Source organism: Acomys russatus, chromosome 24 (genome assembly GCF_903995435.1).
Source record: "Acomys russatus chromosome 24, mAcoRus1.1, whole genome shotgun sequence".
In the NCBI taxonomy this organism is placed as follows: domain Eukaryota; kingdom Metazoa; phylum Chordata; class Mammalia; order Rodentia; family Muridae; genus Acomys; species Acomys russatus.
The window spans coordinates 53,474,754-53,491,907 of record NC_067160.1 but is presented as its reverse complement, the minus strand read 5'-3'; the positions used below and the strand labels follow the sequence as shown (position 1 = coordinate 53,491,907).

General features: G+C 47.8%; 1 protein-coding gene across 11 annotated transcripts in view; it reads left to right on the top strand.

The window, feature by feature from the left end:
* Odf2 (outer dense fiber of sperm tails 2) overlaps nucleotides 1-14,695 on the top strand; it is a 44,702-nt gene extending 30,007 nt beyond the window's left edge. For 2 of the 11 annotated variants that reach the window (XM_051166844.1, XM_051166848.1), the window contains 6 exons: nucleotides 2,692-2,802; nucleotides 2,917-3,021; nucleotides 3,965-4,123; nucleotides 5,591-5,691; nucleotides 7,465-7,627; nucleotides 7,958-8,234. In XM_051166844.1, the coding sequence (XP_051022801.1) occupies nucleotides 2,692-2,802; nucleotides 2,917-3,021; nucleotides 3,965-4,123; nucleotides 5,591-5,691; nucleotides 7,465-7,627; nucleotides 7,958-8,113 (795 nt within the window). In that variant the 3' untranslated portion in view covers nucleotides 8,114-8,234. Of the gene's footprint in view, nucleotides 1-2,691; nucleotides 2,803-2,916; nucleotides 3,022-3,964; nucleotides 4,635-5,590; nucleotides 5,692-7,464; nucleotides 7,628-7,957; nucleotides 8,243-14,133 lie in introns of those variants that run through there. The other 9 variants (XM_051166852.1, XM_051166851.1, XM_051166853.1 and 6 more) reach the window with 8 other exon arrangements.
* Nucleotides 14,696-17,154: the final 2,459 nt, after the last annotated feature.

The window sequence follows — 17,154 nt, the reverse complement described above, 5'->3', positions numbered from 1 at the left end:
TGGCCTCAGTGGGTGCAGAGAGTGCTCTGGTCTCAGGCAGCTCTGGCCTTAGTCCCACTGCTGCCCCTTACTAGGGGTGACATGTAATCAGTGTACATTGTTGCAGCACGCTGAGTGGGTAGCTGAGTCCTGCCAAGCATGTGGTAGCTCATGTGAAATGCCTGCATACATGATGTGAATTCCTGGCAGAATGGAACTGTGGTCTAGTCATGGCTCTCAGGGAACTGCTGGGGATGTCACACATTCCCCTGTGGCCTTCCAAATGTATGTTGTCCGGTTTGGGACCATAAGGAAATTGGGCCTGAGTCCAAAGATAAAGCAAGCAAAGCTTAAAGAGAGTCATAACAGGATTTGCCCAAGGAGCTATTTGGAGTTGAGATTTGAGATTGACAATGATTCCGTAAACCCAGCTGTCTCTAAATCCTGGATGTGGTGGCACACAATTGTCATCCCAGCACTGAGGAAACTGAGGCAGGAGGATCACTGTAAGTTTATTAATTTGAGTTAAACCTCACTTATAGAGTGAGAACTGTCTGAAACAAACCCAAACTCCAAACAGGCTCCTAACTTAACCTAACACCTGAAGAGAGGCGACCATCCTGCATCCCTCACCCTCACTTCTGATTTTAGTTTTTGTTAGGCAAGATAATTTTAAGTTTGACATGAAGAAGTATATAAACCCTTAAATTATCATAAAGTGAACAGTTTTTCAGTCATTCTGAAAGTTGCAAGCACCCTGCTGACTGGGTCATCTCAAACCCATCTGCGTGGACTTCACCAACACTCTAGAGGCTGTGCACTGGTGCAGTTCACTCCTCAGTGCTGTAGGTGGGAGCTGTGAGCTGGATCCACTAGTGTTTATCTGTAGTGGTAGTGGACAGTCGGGTTGTTGGTGGGGTGCTGTGCACATCTCTTGGGGTGCATATAGTTATTTATACTTGTAACAGGATTGCCAAGACATCAGGGACTTCAACCTTAGCAGATGTTAACATGTGGCAGAATGGCTGTACCATTATTTGCACCGGTGACCTGTCAGCATCTGTGTTGTTCTGCATCCCCTTGCAACATTGTTATTATCAGTCTTTCGTAGTTTTACTGCTTTGTGATACAGTATCTTTGCTGTGCTGCATTTTTAGATGCGCTGAAAACAATTTCCAAGGGTCTAGGAGTGGTAACACACAAGCTGACGGCCAGCATGGGAGGACTATACATAGTGAGTTTCAGGCCAGCTTAGAGACCATATCTCAAATAATAGGTATTCGTTATAGCCTAGTGTATCTGTGTAGAATATACAATGTAGTATTGAAGGTGTTGTCTGTGGAAGTATCCCCTTAGCCAGTCAGATAAGTTCATAGGAGAAGCTTAAAACATTTTTTTTTTTTTTTCTTAAAATATCGTAGAAGCTGAGGTGTTGTTTGGGTTGAGGGAGCACTTGACATGTACCACAGTTCCAGACACAGGTCTCTGTCCTGACGGTAGCAGTGAACCCACTCACTCCCTCACCCAGCGGATACTCTGAGGTTTCCTGCTTTGTGCTCGGTGCTCCTGCTCCCCCTGTCCCCCCCCCCCCCCATCTCCCTGTCCTTTTCTGTGATGCTGAGGACAGAAGACAGGGCCTTGCACGTGCTAGCCAGCACTGTACCATGAGGCTGTATTTCCAACCCTTTCCTTTCTTTAGGTAAGTGCCTTTGTTGTTGTTGTTGCTTGCTTGTTTTTGTTTTTGTTTTTGTTTGTTTGTTTGGTTTTTCGAGACAGGGTTTCTCTGTGTAGCCTTGGCCATCCTGGACTCACTTTGTAGACCAGGCTGGCCTCGAACTCACAGCGATCCACCTGCCTCTGCCTCCCAAGTGCTGGGATTAAAGGCGTGCGCCACCACACCCGGCGCTTGCTTGTTTTTTTTGGGACAGAGTTTCTCTGTGTAAGAGTCCTGGCTGTCCTGGAACTCTCTTTGTAGACCAGGCTGGCCTCAAACTCGCAGAGATCCACCTGCCTCTGCTTCCAATGCTGGGATTAAAGATGTGTCCCAACTCGCCTGGCTTTAGCTCAGTGTCTTTTTTGTTTTGTTTTGTTTTGTTTTGTTTCTTTGAGACAGGGTTTCTCTGTAAACCTTGGCTGTCCTGGACTTGTTTTGTAGACCAAGCTGTTCTAGAACTCAAAGAGATCCTCCTGCCTCCGCCTCCCGAGTGCTGGGATTAAAGGTGTAGGTCAGTGTCTTAAGCCTTATCTTTTTTCCTTTTCTCTCTCTTCTCTCTCCACTTCTGCCGCTCCGTCTTGGATAGGGAATTGTTATACTTTAACTAGCAAGTTTTGAAAGCATCATATACTTTGTTTATTCCTGAAACAAGTTATAGGACGATGGTTCTGTGGCCGACTCCTGGGCCTTGGCACGTGACCCCTGTGTTTTATACTCATTTTCTTTCTAGCGTGCTAGGCAGGTGTGTTACCAGTTACCACTTGGCTGCACTGAGCCCGCTTTCCTTTACAGATTGTGTATTGCTTTGGGAATGAGAATTCCCATTTATTTGTCATTACCTTTGTCCACTGGAAGGTCACTTTAGGAGACTCCCTCGATGATGAAAATGACTATGGTACAGAAGTGTGTTCTTTGCTGGTGTCCAGCTGCAGACTGAGGGCCAGGAGGCCCCTGGTCCCGACCTTGTCTTCGTTGCTCACAAGCCCTCCCTTCTTTAGGCTAGCTTTGCCCCTATGGAGGACAAGCTCAACCAGGCTCACCTGGAGGTCCAGCAGCTGAAGGCGTCGGTGAAGAACTACGAGGGGATGATCGACAACTATAAGAGCCAGGTAGAGCTCTCGGTGGCCCGCCCCTCTGCTCGGCTGCCCATCACTAGGCCTCTCGGGGGAAAGGCGGGAGGACGAGGCTCTGCCCAAGAGCCCCCATTGTGGTTTTGTCCCTAGGTGATGAAAACAAGATTGGAGGCTGATGAAGTGGCTGCCCAGCTAGAGCGCTGCGACAAGGAGAATAAAATCCTTAAAGATGAGATGAACAAAGAAATTGAGGCGGTACTGCCCCTTTCCTGCTCTCTTCCCGCCCTGTGCCCTTCACCCTACCTGATTTTTGGTTTCCACCTCACCCTATTTTTCTTTGTTGTCCTCTCTGGCTTTTCTCTGTACTAAGCTTTTTAGTGTGGTTCACCCACCCAACCGTGTGTGTGTGTGTGTGTGTGTGTGTGTGTGTGTTGCCTTTTCCTCAAGGAAAAAGGCCCCCTTTGTTTGGAGCATCTGAGTGGACTCAGATCCACTTAGGTATTAGACGCCTGTCTTCTTCTGCCTGGGATCTTTATTTGTGCAGCATCTGTAAATGTTTTCTTGTAGAGTTGTTGGCTGAGTGGTGGGTAGTGATTGCCTAGCAATAACTGTGGAGACAGTCTGAGTTAGGTTCTGCCACTAGTTTCTAGAGCAGCTCACTGCCTGTCTCCTCATCCCTGGTCCTCAGTCTCGCTAAACCTCCAGGCTGGAGCTACCTCTTTTATTTATTGCTGTGAGCCTTGCCTTTAGCGGTTGAGCCATCTCACCAGCCCAGGGCCAGCTATTTCTAATTCCCCTGATCTTTGCATCATCACAGCTGCCTTCCTGGAGGCTTTGGCGTTAGACCAGCCTGTGAACCTGGCTTTTCCAGGTCTTAGCTAAGTTTGATCCCTGTACCCTGAGTGGTTTTTTGTGGGTACAACTGCGCCTGCTTTACTATTCAAATGAAGTAACTGCAGAGATCCCTCAGGGCAGTGCTGAGTCCTGGTGCTACTGATGGTGCTGACTAAGTGAATGGCCACTGCATGAGGCAAGGCAGGTCCAAGTGTGCCCTACAAAGATCAGCCTGCTTGGCCAACTGCTGCCTGTGGGTTTTGCGAAGTCTTCGGGGACTGGAGCAGCCCTACTATACTGTAGAGGAAGGCCGTCCTGTTCTCAGTCAGGATCTTGTCAACGGTGGCCTCCTCTTCTGCTGCAGGCCCGCCGGCAGTTCCAGTCACAGCTGGCTGACCTACAACAGCTGCCTGACATCCTCAAGATCACGGAGGCCAAGCTGGCTGAGTGCCAAGACCAGCTGCAGGGCTACGAGAGGAAGAACATCGACCTCACAGCCATCATTTCAGACCTGCGCAGCCGGGTAAGGGACTGGCAGAAGGGATCCCACGAACTGGCCCGAGCGGGGTCCCGCTTACCGAGATGAGCTGCACGCCCCCCAAGGGAGGACCACTTCCTTTTTCTTGGCTGCCGATTTCTGAAAGAAGTGAGCTATCATCAGTGCTGTGAAATAAAAGTCTGGTGTGCCAAACGTTTCGTGTTGCACAAAATGATTGTAGCTGTAGGCCTCGCCACTCTGGGAACCTTTGGGTCCTCCTGCTATGGCCACCCGTGCTCTGCTTCCTTGTACCCTGCTTGTCCCGCCGCTGTCTTGCGCCCACAGCCACAGAGAGGAGACCCAGCAGATACCTGGCCATCACTTGTCCTTTGTTCAGCTTTCTCAAGCTTTAACTGCTTCTCCTTGTTTTCCACAGATCCACTACCTGGGATTCTGTTCTGAGAGACAGAAGCGAGCAGCCCTGTTGTCCAGAAGCAATCAGTCTCTCAGTTACTGGCATGAGTCTCCTGCCTGCATTGTCCAGACAGCATATACCACTCATTTCTTAGCTGACTGGGGCAGGTCTCGCACCCTTTTTAAAATCTATCATCTTTCTTTCATCTCTTTCTTCTCTCTTCTTCATCTTTTAGTTCTTTTGAGAACAGGGTCTCAGGCCCAGGCTGCACTGTGTAGCCAAGGACGACCTTAAACTCCTAATCCTCTCTCTGCCCCCCGAAAACGCTGCGATTGCAGTCATGCACCGCTTCACCCCACTCCTCTCCTGATGTGTTTCCTTGGGCAGCCATAACAGGAAGCCGCTGTTTTGATCATCAGCTGCTGAGCACCTGCCCTCTCCAGCAGGCTGTCATTTCATCCCCCAGGAACCTGATTGAATGTGTGGGTTAGTTATCCAATAACAGCCTGAGACCCAGAGGGGATAAGTGAGTTCCAGTGTCACAGAGGTACTCAGTACTCACAGGGATTCGAACTCATGGCTTCAAGACTTGAATGTGCTCAGGGTCTCTTGAGCTTGCACACTTGAGGCTCTCACATAGCGCAACACTCAGGGTAACTTCTCAGACTTGCTGGCCCAGATGGGTTAAAGTGCTTCCTTTGCCCTGCTGCATTGCCCCCTTGAGATGAAAACAGTGGTGCCAACAACGTGATGGGGAAAGCTCGGTGCTTGGTTGTACAGTGAGCTGCTGTTAACGCCTTCTGGAGTCTACTATAGTCCCAGCGGGGCCTGTGGCGCCTCTTCTGATCAGGAACGAGTCACAGTTGTGGGTCTTCAGCATTTAGCCTGTGTTCTCCTGGTTTGGGGGGTGGGGCAGGTCTTTCCTGCCCCTGCTCTCTTCTTTTTTCCAGGTGGTTTGTCGAATATGGGACACCTGCCGAGGGCCCCATGCCTTCTTCCTGGGTGTGGAAGACATCACCTGGACAAGGGAGCATTCCTTCGTTACTTGCCCTTAGAGAAATTCCCTCGTAAACCACCCTGCGTTCCTGTCATTTTAGATCGAACATCAGGGGGACAAGCTGGAGATGGCGAGAGAGAGACACCAGGCTTCCCAGAAGGAAAATAAACAGCTGAGTCTGAAGGTGGATGAGCTGGAGAGGTTAGAGGCACTTGGTCCCGTGTCTGTCGTCCTCCTAGGCCTTGAGGCTTCCTGCCACTTAGCTGCTTTGTGCTTAGTGGGCCAAAGTATTTGAGGGACTCAAGGCCCTGGAAGGTGCTAGGCAGAACTCAAAAGAAGAGCTGCTTGCGTTTCAGTGGTAAGCATTGTGGGCCACAGGAAGTGGGTGTCAGCCTGGAGGGATGCTGTGTGACCACGTGAGCAAAGACAGTCTGCCAGCAGGCACCATTATCTCAAGGCGCGCTTAGGCCAAGCTGACCAGCAGGGCCCGCCTTGACCGGAGCAGCCAGAACCCTGGTGTGCTGCTGACCAGGACTCCCTCAACCTCCCTGACATGATGCTTCTTAACTCGCACATAAGCTAGTTGTATCTGTGTGCCAGCTCAGTCGGTTTTAAAGGTTTATTTTTAATTTATGTATTTGTGCCTATCCTGGAGTGTGTGTGTACATGTGAGCACAAGTGCCCACAGAGGCTGGAGACGCACATCCCCTGCAGCTGGAGTGGCAGGCGGTTGTGAGCTGCCCGATGTGGGTGCTGGGAATTGAGCTTGGGTCCTTTGCAAGAGCCGGGTGTGCTCTTAACCACCGAGCCAACTCTCTAGGTCCTATCCCTTTTAAACCTTTTTTTTTTTTTTTAATTAATCTTGATTTGTGCCCAGCATGGACAACTGCATGGTTGTGGCCGTCAGAGGACACCACCTTCTTTCCATCCACCATGTGGGTCCTGGGGGTTGACAGTAAACACCTTTACCTACTGAACCATATTTTGCCTGCCTCTTGTTTGGTTGGTTGGTTGGTTGGTTTTGACTCTTTGAGACACTGAATCCTCTTGCCTTTGCCCCCTGAATACTGGGATCATAGGTGTGGACTACCCAGGTGGTATCTATAAGGAAGCCAAGCTCAGGGACCTACCTGCCACATAGTTGGTGCCTACGAAAGCTGCTCCTTATTCTGGGAACTCTTCCTCCAGAAGAAGGTCCTCCATGTTAGCATCTGTAAGTGGAGGACCAGGAGCTCGGTGTGATGGCACACCACTAATCCCAGTACTTGGAAAGCTGAGGCAGGAGGATTGCTGCTTCCAGCTAGAGGCCAGCCTGGGCTGTGTAATAAGACCTTGTCTCAGAAAACTAAAAACCAAAACTGGAGGGCTAAGTACTAAGGGCTTAGGGTCTTAGTTGCCCTAGAGGCCAGTCCAGCCTGGAGTTGGGCTGGAGCAAGTGGCCAGTTTCCCACCTCTGCTCTGCCTAACTGGCCCACAAAATGTAGCTAGGTTCAACAGGACTTGTGGTGTTCCTCCAAGAAGAAGGTGTTCTGGAAGAGCAGGGAGACTGTAAAGTAGGGTAGCAACAGCTGTCCAGTGTGTCACCTAAGGTGCTGTGTGGCTCAGCTGAAGTCTCTGCTGAGCTGGGTTTTGATAACACCTGCCAGTGTTGACCTCAGTCCCTCTCATCCCGCCTCCCTCGGGCTCTCTTATTCCTGGAATGAGTTGATAATGACAGTATGCAAGGGGCACCGTGTGCACTCAGTTACACTTGCAGTTCCCCCACTCTCCTCGCTGTGGCTGCCTGCTGCAGTTGCACAGTCCAGCAGCCCCCGAGCTGATCTGAAGTGCTTTCTGTTTCTTCCTGTGGCTCCTTGGAGATTCATGGAGATTCTTCAAGTGACGAGGTTCTCAGGTCAGGGGAGGCAGCAGCCCCCTGGCAATGGATCGTGGCAGGTAGGTCACTGCAGGGGCTCATGGAGTGCTCTCACCTAGGAAACTGGAGGCCACCAGCGCCCAGAATGTCGAGTTTCTACAGGTGATTGCCAAGAGGGAGGAGGCAATCCACCAAGCTCAGCTGCGGCTGGAGGAGAAAACGCGGGAATGCGGGGCCTTGGCGCGGCAGTTGGAGAGCGCCATTGATGATGCCAGGCGGCAGGTCAGCCACTGTTGGCTAGTTAGCTCTGTGCCCAACCTTTCTTAGCCTACTCTCCCATCTGAAGAATGGCAGCTCACTACTGTCTGTAGCTCCAATTCCTAGGAACTAGAATACATGCAGGCAAAACATCAATGCACATAATAATAAAAAAAATAATAAGGGAGAGAGACACAGACAGAGAGAGAGAGTGCTTCCCTTGAGTTAGCTTCTGCTCCAAGGCTCTTGAAAAAATGTTGCTGCTGGTGTGCCAGTGGGCTATGATTGGTTAGTGGATCCGGAAGCCTTCTCTCTGGCAGGTAAGGTAGCCCTGTTTCTGTACTTCGTGTGCAGGTGGAACAAACTAAGGAGCAGGCGCTCTCCAAGGAGCGAGCAGCTCAGAGCAAAATCCTGGACCTTGAGACCCAGCTAAGCAGGACGAAGACAGAACTCGGCCAGCTGCGGCGGACCCGTGATGACGTGAGTTGCACTATGGGCAGGGCTTCCTAGGGCGGCAGGCCAAGCTGTCTGCTGGTGTTGTCCTCAGTCTGACGTAGGTTATTATCTGTGGTCACCTTGCTGCCCTTTAAGGAACCCTGGGTAGACCTCCTCCCATTTTTAGTACTAGGAATTGAGCACAAGGCCTTGATCGTGTTAGGCAAGCTGCTGCCACTCAGCTTTGGCTCCTGCTACATCCCTTCCTAAATTCAGATTTGCAAGATGGTCTTTGACCTAAAACACTCCTATACAGCTAAACAGTTTAGCATATCCATAGACTTGTGAAATTCCCAAATTCCCGTTAGGGGTAAAATGGTGGGCTACGAGCTGCCTCCATATGAGTGGGTGGCAGAGAGTCAAAGTAGAGAAAATCATTTTTATTCCAAAATCCACAAAGGAAGTAAAAGGCAGCCTGGACAGTGCAGAGGGAGCAGGCGGCTCCCTGAGAAGTAAGAGCAGCAGCAGTCCTCTGCTGCAGAGAGGAGGCTGACACCATCCCAGCTCAGGTGTGGTTCCTGGCCTCATGGTGCTGAGGGCTGAGCCTTCAAGAGTAGACTGTCTAGTAAGAAGACATCCAAATGGGGCCTGGAGAGCTGGCTCAGCAGTCATGAGCACTGGTGCTCTTGGATAAGACCTGGGTTTGGTTCCCAGCCCCCATGTGGTGACTCAGTCTGTAATTACAGTTGAGGGGAGCTGATCCCCTCTTTTAACACTGGTTAAAGACACGCTCTTTGGGCATAAGGACTGGAGCTCCTATTCCAGCGTCTGTGTGATAAGCCAGCCATTCCACAAAGGCTTGTAACTTGTCCTGTGGGACCTGGTGCCCTCTTCTTCTGTGGGCACTTGTGCAAGCGTGAAAATGAAGGCAGCATGGTCATCCTAAAGAATATTAACTCTAGCCAGGCATGGTGGCGCACGCCTTTAATCCCAGGACTCGGGAGGCAGAGGCAGGCAGATCATTGTGAGCTCGAGGCCAGCCTGGTCTACAAAGTGAGTCCAGGACAGCCAGGGCTACACAGAGAAACCCTGTCTCAGCGGGGGTGGGGGGTGGGGGGGGAAGGACTACTAATTCCTCAGCTATTGAAGCTCAAAGACCATGAGATAGATGACACGCCAGACGGAAGGCCTCACAATCTCAGTGGTAGAATTGCCCAGTGACCTGAAATAGGATATAAGCAAGCAGATGAATTCAGCCTACAGTCTGGGAAATATGAATGAGAAAGCAACAAGGATAAAAATTCAGAAAGGAAATTGTGATTATAGGAAAAACAGAAATGTTGAAAGTGACAAAATGAATTAGAAAACAGAAGGAAGCATCACCAACAGAGCGATCCAAGCAGAAGAAAGGCAGCCAGGGGGGCTGGAGAGATGGCTCAGTGGTTAAGAGCGCCGCCTGCTCTTCCAGAGCTCCTGAGTTCAATTCCCAGCAACCACATGGTGGCTCATAACCATCTGTAATGTGATATGGCACCCTCTTCTGGCTTGCAGGAGTACATGCAAGCAGAGCACTGTATACATAATAATAAATAAATAAATCTTTAAAAAAAAAAAAAAAAAAAAAAAGAAAGGCAGCCAGGAATAGAGGAGAACATGGTCACCAGAAGGTCACACTCAGACACTAGCGAGAAAGAGGATCAGCCAGACATGGTGGTTGCACTTGGGACGTAGCCCCTATTGTATGTCTAGGACAGCCAGGACTACACATTAGAGAGATCCCGTCTCAAAAAACAACAAACTAACAACAACAGCAACAACAAAACTCAAAAAACCCCAAGCCCTCAAACATGACCCCAATATCAGAGAATTCTGAGATGCCATCAAGAGACCAAACTTAAGAGCTGTATTTGAGGGTTGGTTGTTTGTAACCAACCTGCTGTGCCAGTGGGAGCCCAAACCAAGCTGGTGTAGGTATTCTAAGCTCTGAGAAGTAAACTCCAAAATTAGAAGAAAATTTAAAAGTCACTTCAGATTAATAAAAGGAATAATTAAGCAAGAAGATAAGCCGGTGTGGTGGTGCATGCTCTTAAACCCAGCACTCAGGAAGCAGAGGCAGACAGATCTGCAAATTTGAGGCCTGCCTGGTCTACAGGGTGTAGTCCAGGACAGCTAGGGCTACACATAGAAACCCTGTCTTGAAAAACAAAAAATCAAGATGTAACAGTGATACATATGCCAAATGTTGGGGTCCTGGTTTCTTAAGACATCAACTAGCACAGGCCAGGTGGGTCCTGATGGAATAACAGCGTGATGTTAACATCCCCCACCCGGTCTGGGGATCAGAGTTCACTTGCCTACAATGACAGAGCCTCAAGTCTGAAGCACTGCTTATCCTGGACACGGTAGTCCACCTGTAATTCTAGCATGTGAGAGGTGGAAACTGTGGGCTTAGGGCCTGGAGAAGATGGCTCAGCTGTAAGGAGCGCTGGCTGCCCTTGCAGTTTCATTTCCAGCATCCACCTGGGGCTCACAGCTGTCCTTCTAGTTCCAGGGACTCAGTGCCCTCTTGTCACCAGGCACACACATGCAGACAAAACACACACATTAAAATGAAAATAAACGCAGAAAAGGAGAAACAGGAGAATCACAAGTTGTTTCATTCTTTAGCTAGCCTGTGGTACGTCAGTAAGTCCCTGTCATTGAGAACCTCTTCCAAAAAGTCGGGCCTGGTGGCATACTCCATCAATCCCAGCATGTGGGAGGCAGAGGCAGGCAAATCTCTGAACTCAAGGACACCGTTGTCTATATAGTGAGTTTGAGGGCAGCCAGAGCTACACAGTGAGACCCTATCTCAAAATTGGCAATTAAGTCTCACAACAAAGAGAAGCTCAGATGGAACCATTCTCTCAAACTTGATGGTTTTTGAGACAGGGTTTCTCTGTATAGCCCTGGCTGTCCTGGACTCACTTTGTAGACCAGGCTGGCCTCGAACTCACAGCGATCCGCCTGCCTCTGCCTCCCAGAGTGCTGGGATTAAAGGCATGCACCACTGTGCCTGGCCTCTATTAAACTTTTCAAGAGACACAGTCCCAATATGTAGCCCTAGGTGTCCTGGAACTATTTATTTATAATTTTATTTATTTGTTGTTTATACAGTATTTTGCCCCAATGTACACCTGCACACCAGAAGAGGGCACCAGATCTCATTATAAATGGTTATGAGCCACCATGTGGCTGCTGGGAATTGAACTCAGGACCTTTGGAAGAGCAGTATTCTTTACCTCTGAGCTATCTCTCTAGCCTGGAGCTCTCTTTAAACCAGGCTGGCCTTGAACTCACAGAGATCCACTTGGCCTTTGCCTCCCTGGTGCTAGGATGAAAGATGTGCACCATCATATCTGGCTTTCTATTTTTAAAGAAGAGCGAACATTGAAGTTTCTCAAACTCTTCATAAAATAGATTGCAAAAAAAATTCTTAGAGTTGCTAGACACTTAGAGCAAAGTAACAAGATATAAAGTCAACATACACTACCAAGCTGGCTCTATAAAGCCAGCATTACCTTGACACCACAGCACATAAGGACACATGAAAAAAGACAACTACAAACTGGTTGTGTTGATGCACATAGATGCAGAAGGCCTCCAGACTCTTAGAAGTAAAGGTTAAGAACACAGTTGAGATCACACAGTATGACCAAATTGGTTTCATTGTAGGAATGTCTGGTTAGTTCAGCACACGCAGATCAGTGACACTGTAACAGCACATCATAGCCATAATGACAAGCCACATGATCGTGCTAATTCAGAAAAGATCTTCAGCATCCCTTCATGATGAAGGCACTGTGAAAAAATTGACTAGAAGGAAAATACCTCAGCATAATAAAGTTAATGAAGTGTTTTGTTTTGGAGACAGGGTTTCTCTGTGTAGGCCCTGACTGTCCTGGAATTCACTGTGTACATCAGACTGGCCTCGACCTCACAGAAACCTGACTGCCTCTACCTTCCAATTGCCCAGTTGACACTGTCCTAAATGGGAAGAAAATGAGTTATTCTTCAACTTAGGTTTTGTTTTGTTTTGTTTGCTTGTTTTTAAAACAGGGTCTCACTATGTAGCCTTGGCTGGTCTGGAAGTCATTATGTAGCCCAGGATGGCCTCTGACTCAAAAAAAGTTCTGCCTTTGGCAGCCTCCTGAGTGCTGGGATTAATGACGTAAACCACTGTCCCCAGCTTTATAGTGAAGAAGTGAACTGGCTAAATGAGGAGAGCAGGCCACCAACCCTGACCCGCTGAGTCTGACCCTCAGGACCAATGTGAAAGGAGAAAAACACAAATAAATGTTTAAAAAATGCTGGAGAGATGGCTCAGCAATTAAGAACACTGTTCTTCCAGAGGTCCTGAGTTCAGTTCCCAGCAACCATATGGTGGCTCACAACCATCTATAATAAGATTGAATGCCCTCTTCTGGCCTGCTGGTGTACCTATAGGCAGAGCATTGTATATAATAAATAAATAAGTAAACAAATAAATCTTTTTTTAAAAAGATAACTGGGGGGTGGGGGTGGGGTAGAGAGATGGCTCAGAGGTTAAGAGCACTGTCTACTCTTCCAGAGATCTTGAGTTCAATTACCAGCAACCACATGGTGGCTCACAGCCATCTATAGTGTGATCTGATGCCCTCTTCTGGCCTGCCTGTGTACATGCAGACAGAACTTTGAATACATAATAAATAAATCTTTTTTTGTTTTTGTTTTTCGAGACAGGGTTTCTTTGTGTAGCCTTGACTGTCCTGGACTCATATTGTAGGCCAGGCTGGCCTCGAGCTCACAGCGATCCACCTGCCTCTGTCTCCCAAGGCCTGGGATTAAGGGTGTGCGCCAAATAAATAAATCTTAAAAAAAAAAAAAAAAAAAGATAGCTGAGGATAAACCACAGTTGAATAGAGTGTGTGCCTGCATGTTCTAAGCGCTGGGTCCAATCCTAGCATCTACTGAATAACAGGATGGCGCATGCTTGTAACCTCAGCCTGTGAGAGGCAGAGCGATCACAAGCTCAACACCATCCTCAGCTACAGAGCAAATCTGAGGCCAGCCTAGGCTACATGAGACCTTGCCTTAAAAAATAAAACATGCTAGCATGTCTTGCTGAGGTGTGTGAGGAGAGCAGGCAGCCCTTCAGCCCTTATACATAGCCAATAGGAACGTAAACCTGTACAACCACTGGAAGTCATGATGAAGGTTTTGGGGGATAAAAGTATAACCCAGCAATACTATACTTAGCTTTATTCCCAAATAACTTTTTGTTTTTTATTTTAGAGACAGGGTTTCTCTGTGCAGTCCTGGCTCTCATGCAGGTCATTCTGTAGACCAGGCTGGCCTTGAACTCACAGAGATCAAATAACCTTTAAAAACAAATTTTTTATTTTATTTTATTATGTATACTTGCAGGTTGTGAGCCACCATGTATGTGGTTGCTGGGAATTGAACTCAGTACCTCTGAAGGAGCAGTCAGTGCCCTTAACCACTGAGCCGCCTCTCCATCCCCTCAAATAACTTTTTTTGATATTTATTTTTATGTATATGAGTGTTCTGTCTTTATGTACACCTATAACTCCATGGCTAAATAGTGAGACTTTGCCAAATAATAAAATAAAAACAATATGGTGCAAGCATCCCAGTATTTGGAAGATTTTTTTCAGGAAAATTGCAGCTAACTCAAGGCCATGTGCTGAGTTGTCTGGCCTCAAAACAGTAAAGCAGGTGATGGTTGCTCATACTTTTCATCTCAGCACTCAGAAGCAGAGGCAGGGAGATCTCTGAACTCTAGGCCAGCCTGGTCTACAGTGTAAGTTCCTGGGCAGTTAGGGCTACACAGAGAAAAAGAGAGGGGGGCGGGTGAGAGAAAACCGAAATCAAACACTCCCCTCCCCTAAAAAAAAAAATAAACCAGCAAAACAAAACAAAAGCCAAGCAACTAACTCCGCCTACCCATCTCAATCATAGGCCCTATGTGCCTCTGTCAATGTCACCTAAATGAACGCCTTTGTCTCTGATTGCCTTGTCACCTTATTCTTGGTCTCTGCTCTTTCTTCTGTCAGGCTGATCGTAGATACCAGAGCCGGCTGCAGGATCTGAAAGACCGCCTGGAGCAGTCTGAGAGTACCAACCGCAGCATGCAGAATTATGTCCAATTCCTCAAATCTTCCTATGCCAACGTGTTTGGGGACGGCCCCTATACATCCTCCTACCTGACCAGCTCACCCATCCGCTCCCGGTCTCCTCCTGCCTGAGGCCACCTGTCCAGGGTGTGAAGCACTTGCCTGACACCAGGGAACTGAGGAGTTGCCAACCCATAGCTAGCAAGCCCTCTGGCTTTTTCTTCTAGTGATGAAATGTGCTCAGGGTCTGCTCCTCAGATGCCAGGAGAGTCCCTAGAGCAGCCAGGGATGAGGCAGGAAGACCCTAGTTGCTCGTTCCTCCACTTCAACCTGATGGGATTTTTAAAATGACCATCACAGCCTTATATTTGCTACATTAGGTACCAGATTTTAAATTTTCTGTGACTTTGCAGAGTCTGCTTCCTTTCCTCAGGGAACGTTTGAACACGTCCCCTGCAGGCTCCTTCCAGCCCCCGTCTTTTGAGGTGTGTCTGCCTTGGGTTTCTCTGCACTGAAGCAGCAGTCCTCCTAGGACTGTGAGTGCCTGCATTGCTTTTCTTTTTCCTTTATTATTTTTTTAATTTATTTTTTATTTTTACTTTTGAATAAATATAAAACTTTATTTGTATCAAGTAATAGTGAAGTCAAGTATATAAGTAACCAAGTGAGTCTGCTTTTATCAGCATAAAAATAAAAGCAAAGCAGAAAGATACAACATTCAGTCATGACTCATGGAGGTAAGATGGTCACAGCTCACTTGTTCCTCCTATGGAGTCTGTAGCTACAAATGTCCCTTATTACATAGCAGCTGGCAGAGTCATAGCTACGGCAGATGTATTCACTGAATTATTTCAAACCTAACAGTGGCAAGTGTGCTTATAACAGTGTATTCTGTTTCACAGTGCTGTTGACCCTTTAACTCACTGCCTCTTAATGGCAAGAGAAATATGGAGGTCTACATGAACTTGGGCGGCGGCGTCATCCTTGCACAGGAGCCATGCTAATCTCTGTAGGGTTCCTATTTTAAGTAGATGTGCTGCCAAAACCAGGGCTGCTTTTTGCTTCTTGATGGGTATGGCAGGAAGCAGTGTTTTCTGTAGTGCTGATGGGAACCTTCCACGTCTGCGTTCCCTAGAGGCCACTTGTCCTCCGCATCTCACAGACCTTCTGGTCCATCTGGCCTTCCACTTGTCCTTTCTATCTCAAATTCATTTATTTTTGAAATTTTTGTGTGATTTTACAGGAAATAAAGTTTTTGTGATCAGTTATTTAGGACTCCTTTGATTTCTTTTATCCTCATTTTAAAAATGATTAAGCTGAGTGTGGTGGCTCACAATCGGCATCCAGTCACGTGGGAGGTAAAGGCAGGAAGTGTTGTCACAGCTACATAGTGCATTGAGGCCAGCCTGGACTACATGACACATCTGAATAAAAACATTTGTCTAATTTAATAAAATGCACATGAGAGAACACTGCTGATCAGCTAGGCTGTTGCTCCTTCGGTGCTTTCAGATGATAAAGCACCGAGGACTGGAGGCAACACTTCCATCTGACCTTACTATTTAGGGTTGAGGACAATCAGTAACAAGATAGGTGTGTTCAGTGCTACCTGCTCTCTATGTGGTAAGATTTGGGGCCATTTTGTATTTCTATGTGGTAAGATTTGGGGCCATTTTGTATTTCCCTGTATTTGAAAGAATGCACACTTACATGCTGAAAACAAAATATCTTTTTTTTTTTTTTTTTTTTTTGACAGGATCCTACCATGTACCTCTGGGTGGCCTGTAACTCATGAATGCTGGGTTGGTCTTTTTTTGTTTTTTGAGACAGGGTTTCTGTGTGTTACCCTGGCTTTCCTGGACTCACTTTGTAGACCAGGCTGGCCTCGAATTCACAGTGATCCACTTGCCTTTGCCTCCCAAGTGTTGGGATTAAAGGCGTGTGCCACCATGGCGCAGCTACCGGGTTGGTCTTTACCTCAGATCCCCTGCCTCTCAATGTGCTCAGATCGAAGGCATATGCCACCATGCCCTGGTCTCCTAAACATTTTCTCAAGAAAGGATGTGTGTGGGCTGGAGAGATGGCTCAGAGGTTAAGAGCACTGGCTGCTCTTCTAAAGGTCCTGAGTTCAAGTCCCAGAAACCACATGTTGGTTCACAACCACCTACAATGAGATCTGATGCCTTCTTCTGACATGCAGGTGAAACACTGTATACATAATAAATAAGTCTTTTTTTTTTTTTTTTTTAAGATTGTGTGTGTGTGTGTGTAGTTCTGTTAATTCCTTTTGCCAAACTAGTTGTAACCACCACAGGGTTGAGCTGTATAACTTTCTGATGAACGTGAGAAAGTGATTTGGAGTCCGTTCCTGGATATTCCCCCCGCCCCCCCACAGGGTCTTCTCTGTGTAGCCCTGGCTGTCCTGGGTCTCAGGCTATATAAGAGGCTAGCCTCACATTCAGTTTTGCCTTCCAAGTGTTGCAATTAATGGTGTGTAACACTACACCCGGATCATTCCTGGGACTCTTGTATTAACTTTTGTAAAACAGAAGTCCAAAGATTTTATAAACGTAAAAAACTAACAACAAAACCACCTAGCTATGTTTGCCATGTGTATGTATGCATGGTGTCAGAAGAGCCCAGAAAGAGGGCAATGGAATTTCAGTTCTAAGCAGCCATGTGGGTGTTGGGAAACGAACCAGGGTTCTCCGCCAGAGCCAGGAAAAATACTGCTTATCCTCTTGAGGTTCTTTCCCACGGCTTAAAGAGTGTAGAGCATCGTCTAAGCCAGCCCTGAGCAGCTGAGACTCTAATAAGAGAAAGCACTTTCAAGGCTCGCCCTTGTGTGGTCACCGCCCCACTCCGCCCAGTCGCAGGTGCCAACGAGTGAGCGGCGAGCAGTGACGTATACCGTCTGCGACCGTTACGGCGGGGCTGCGCCGGATGTGGGGCGGGCACCCC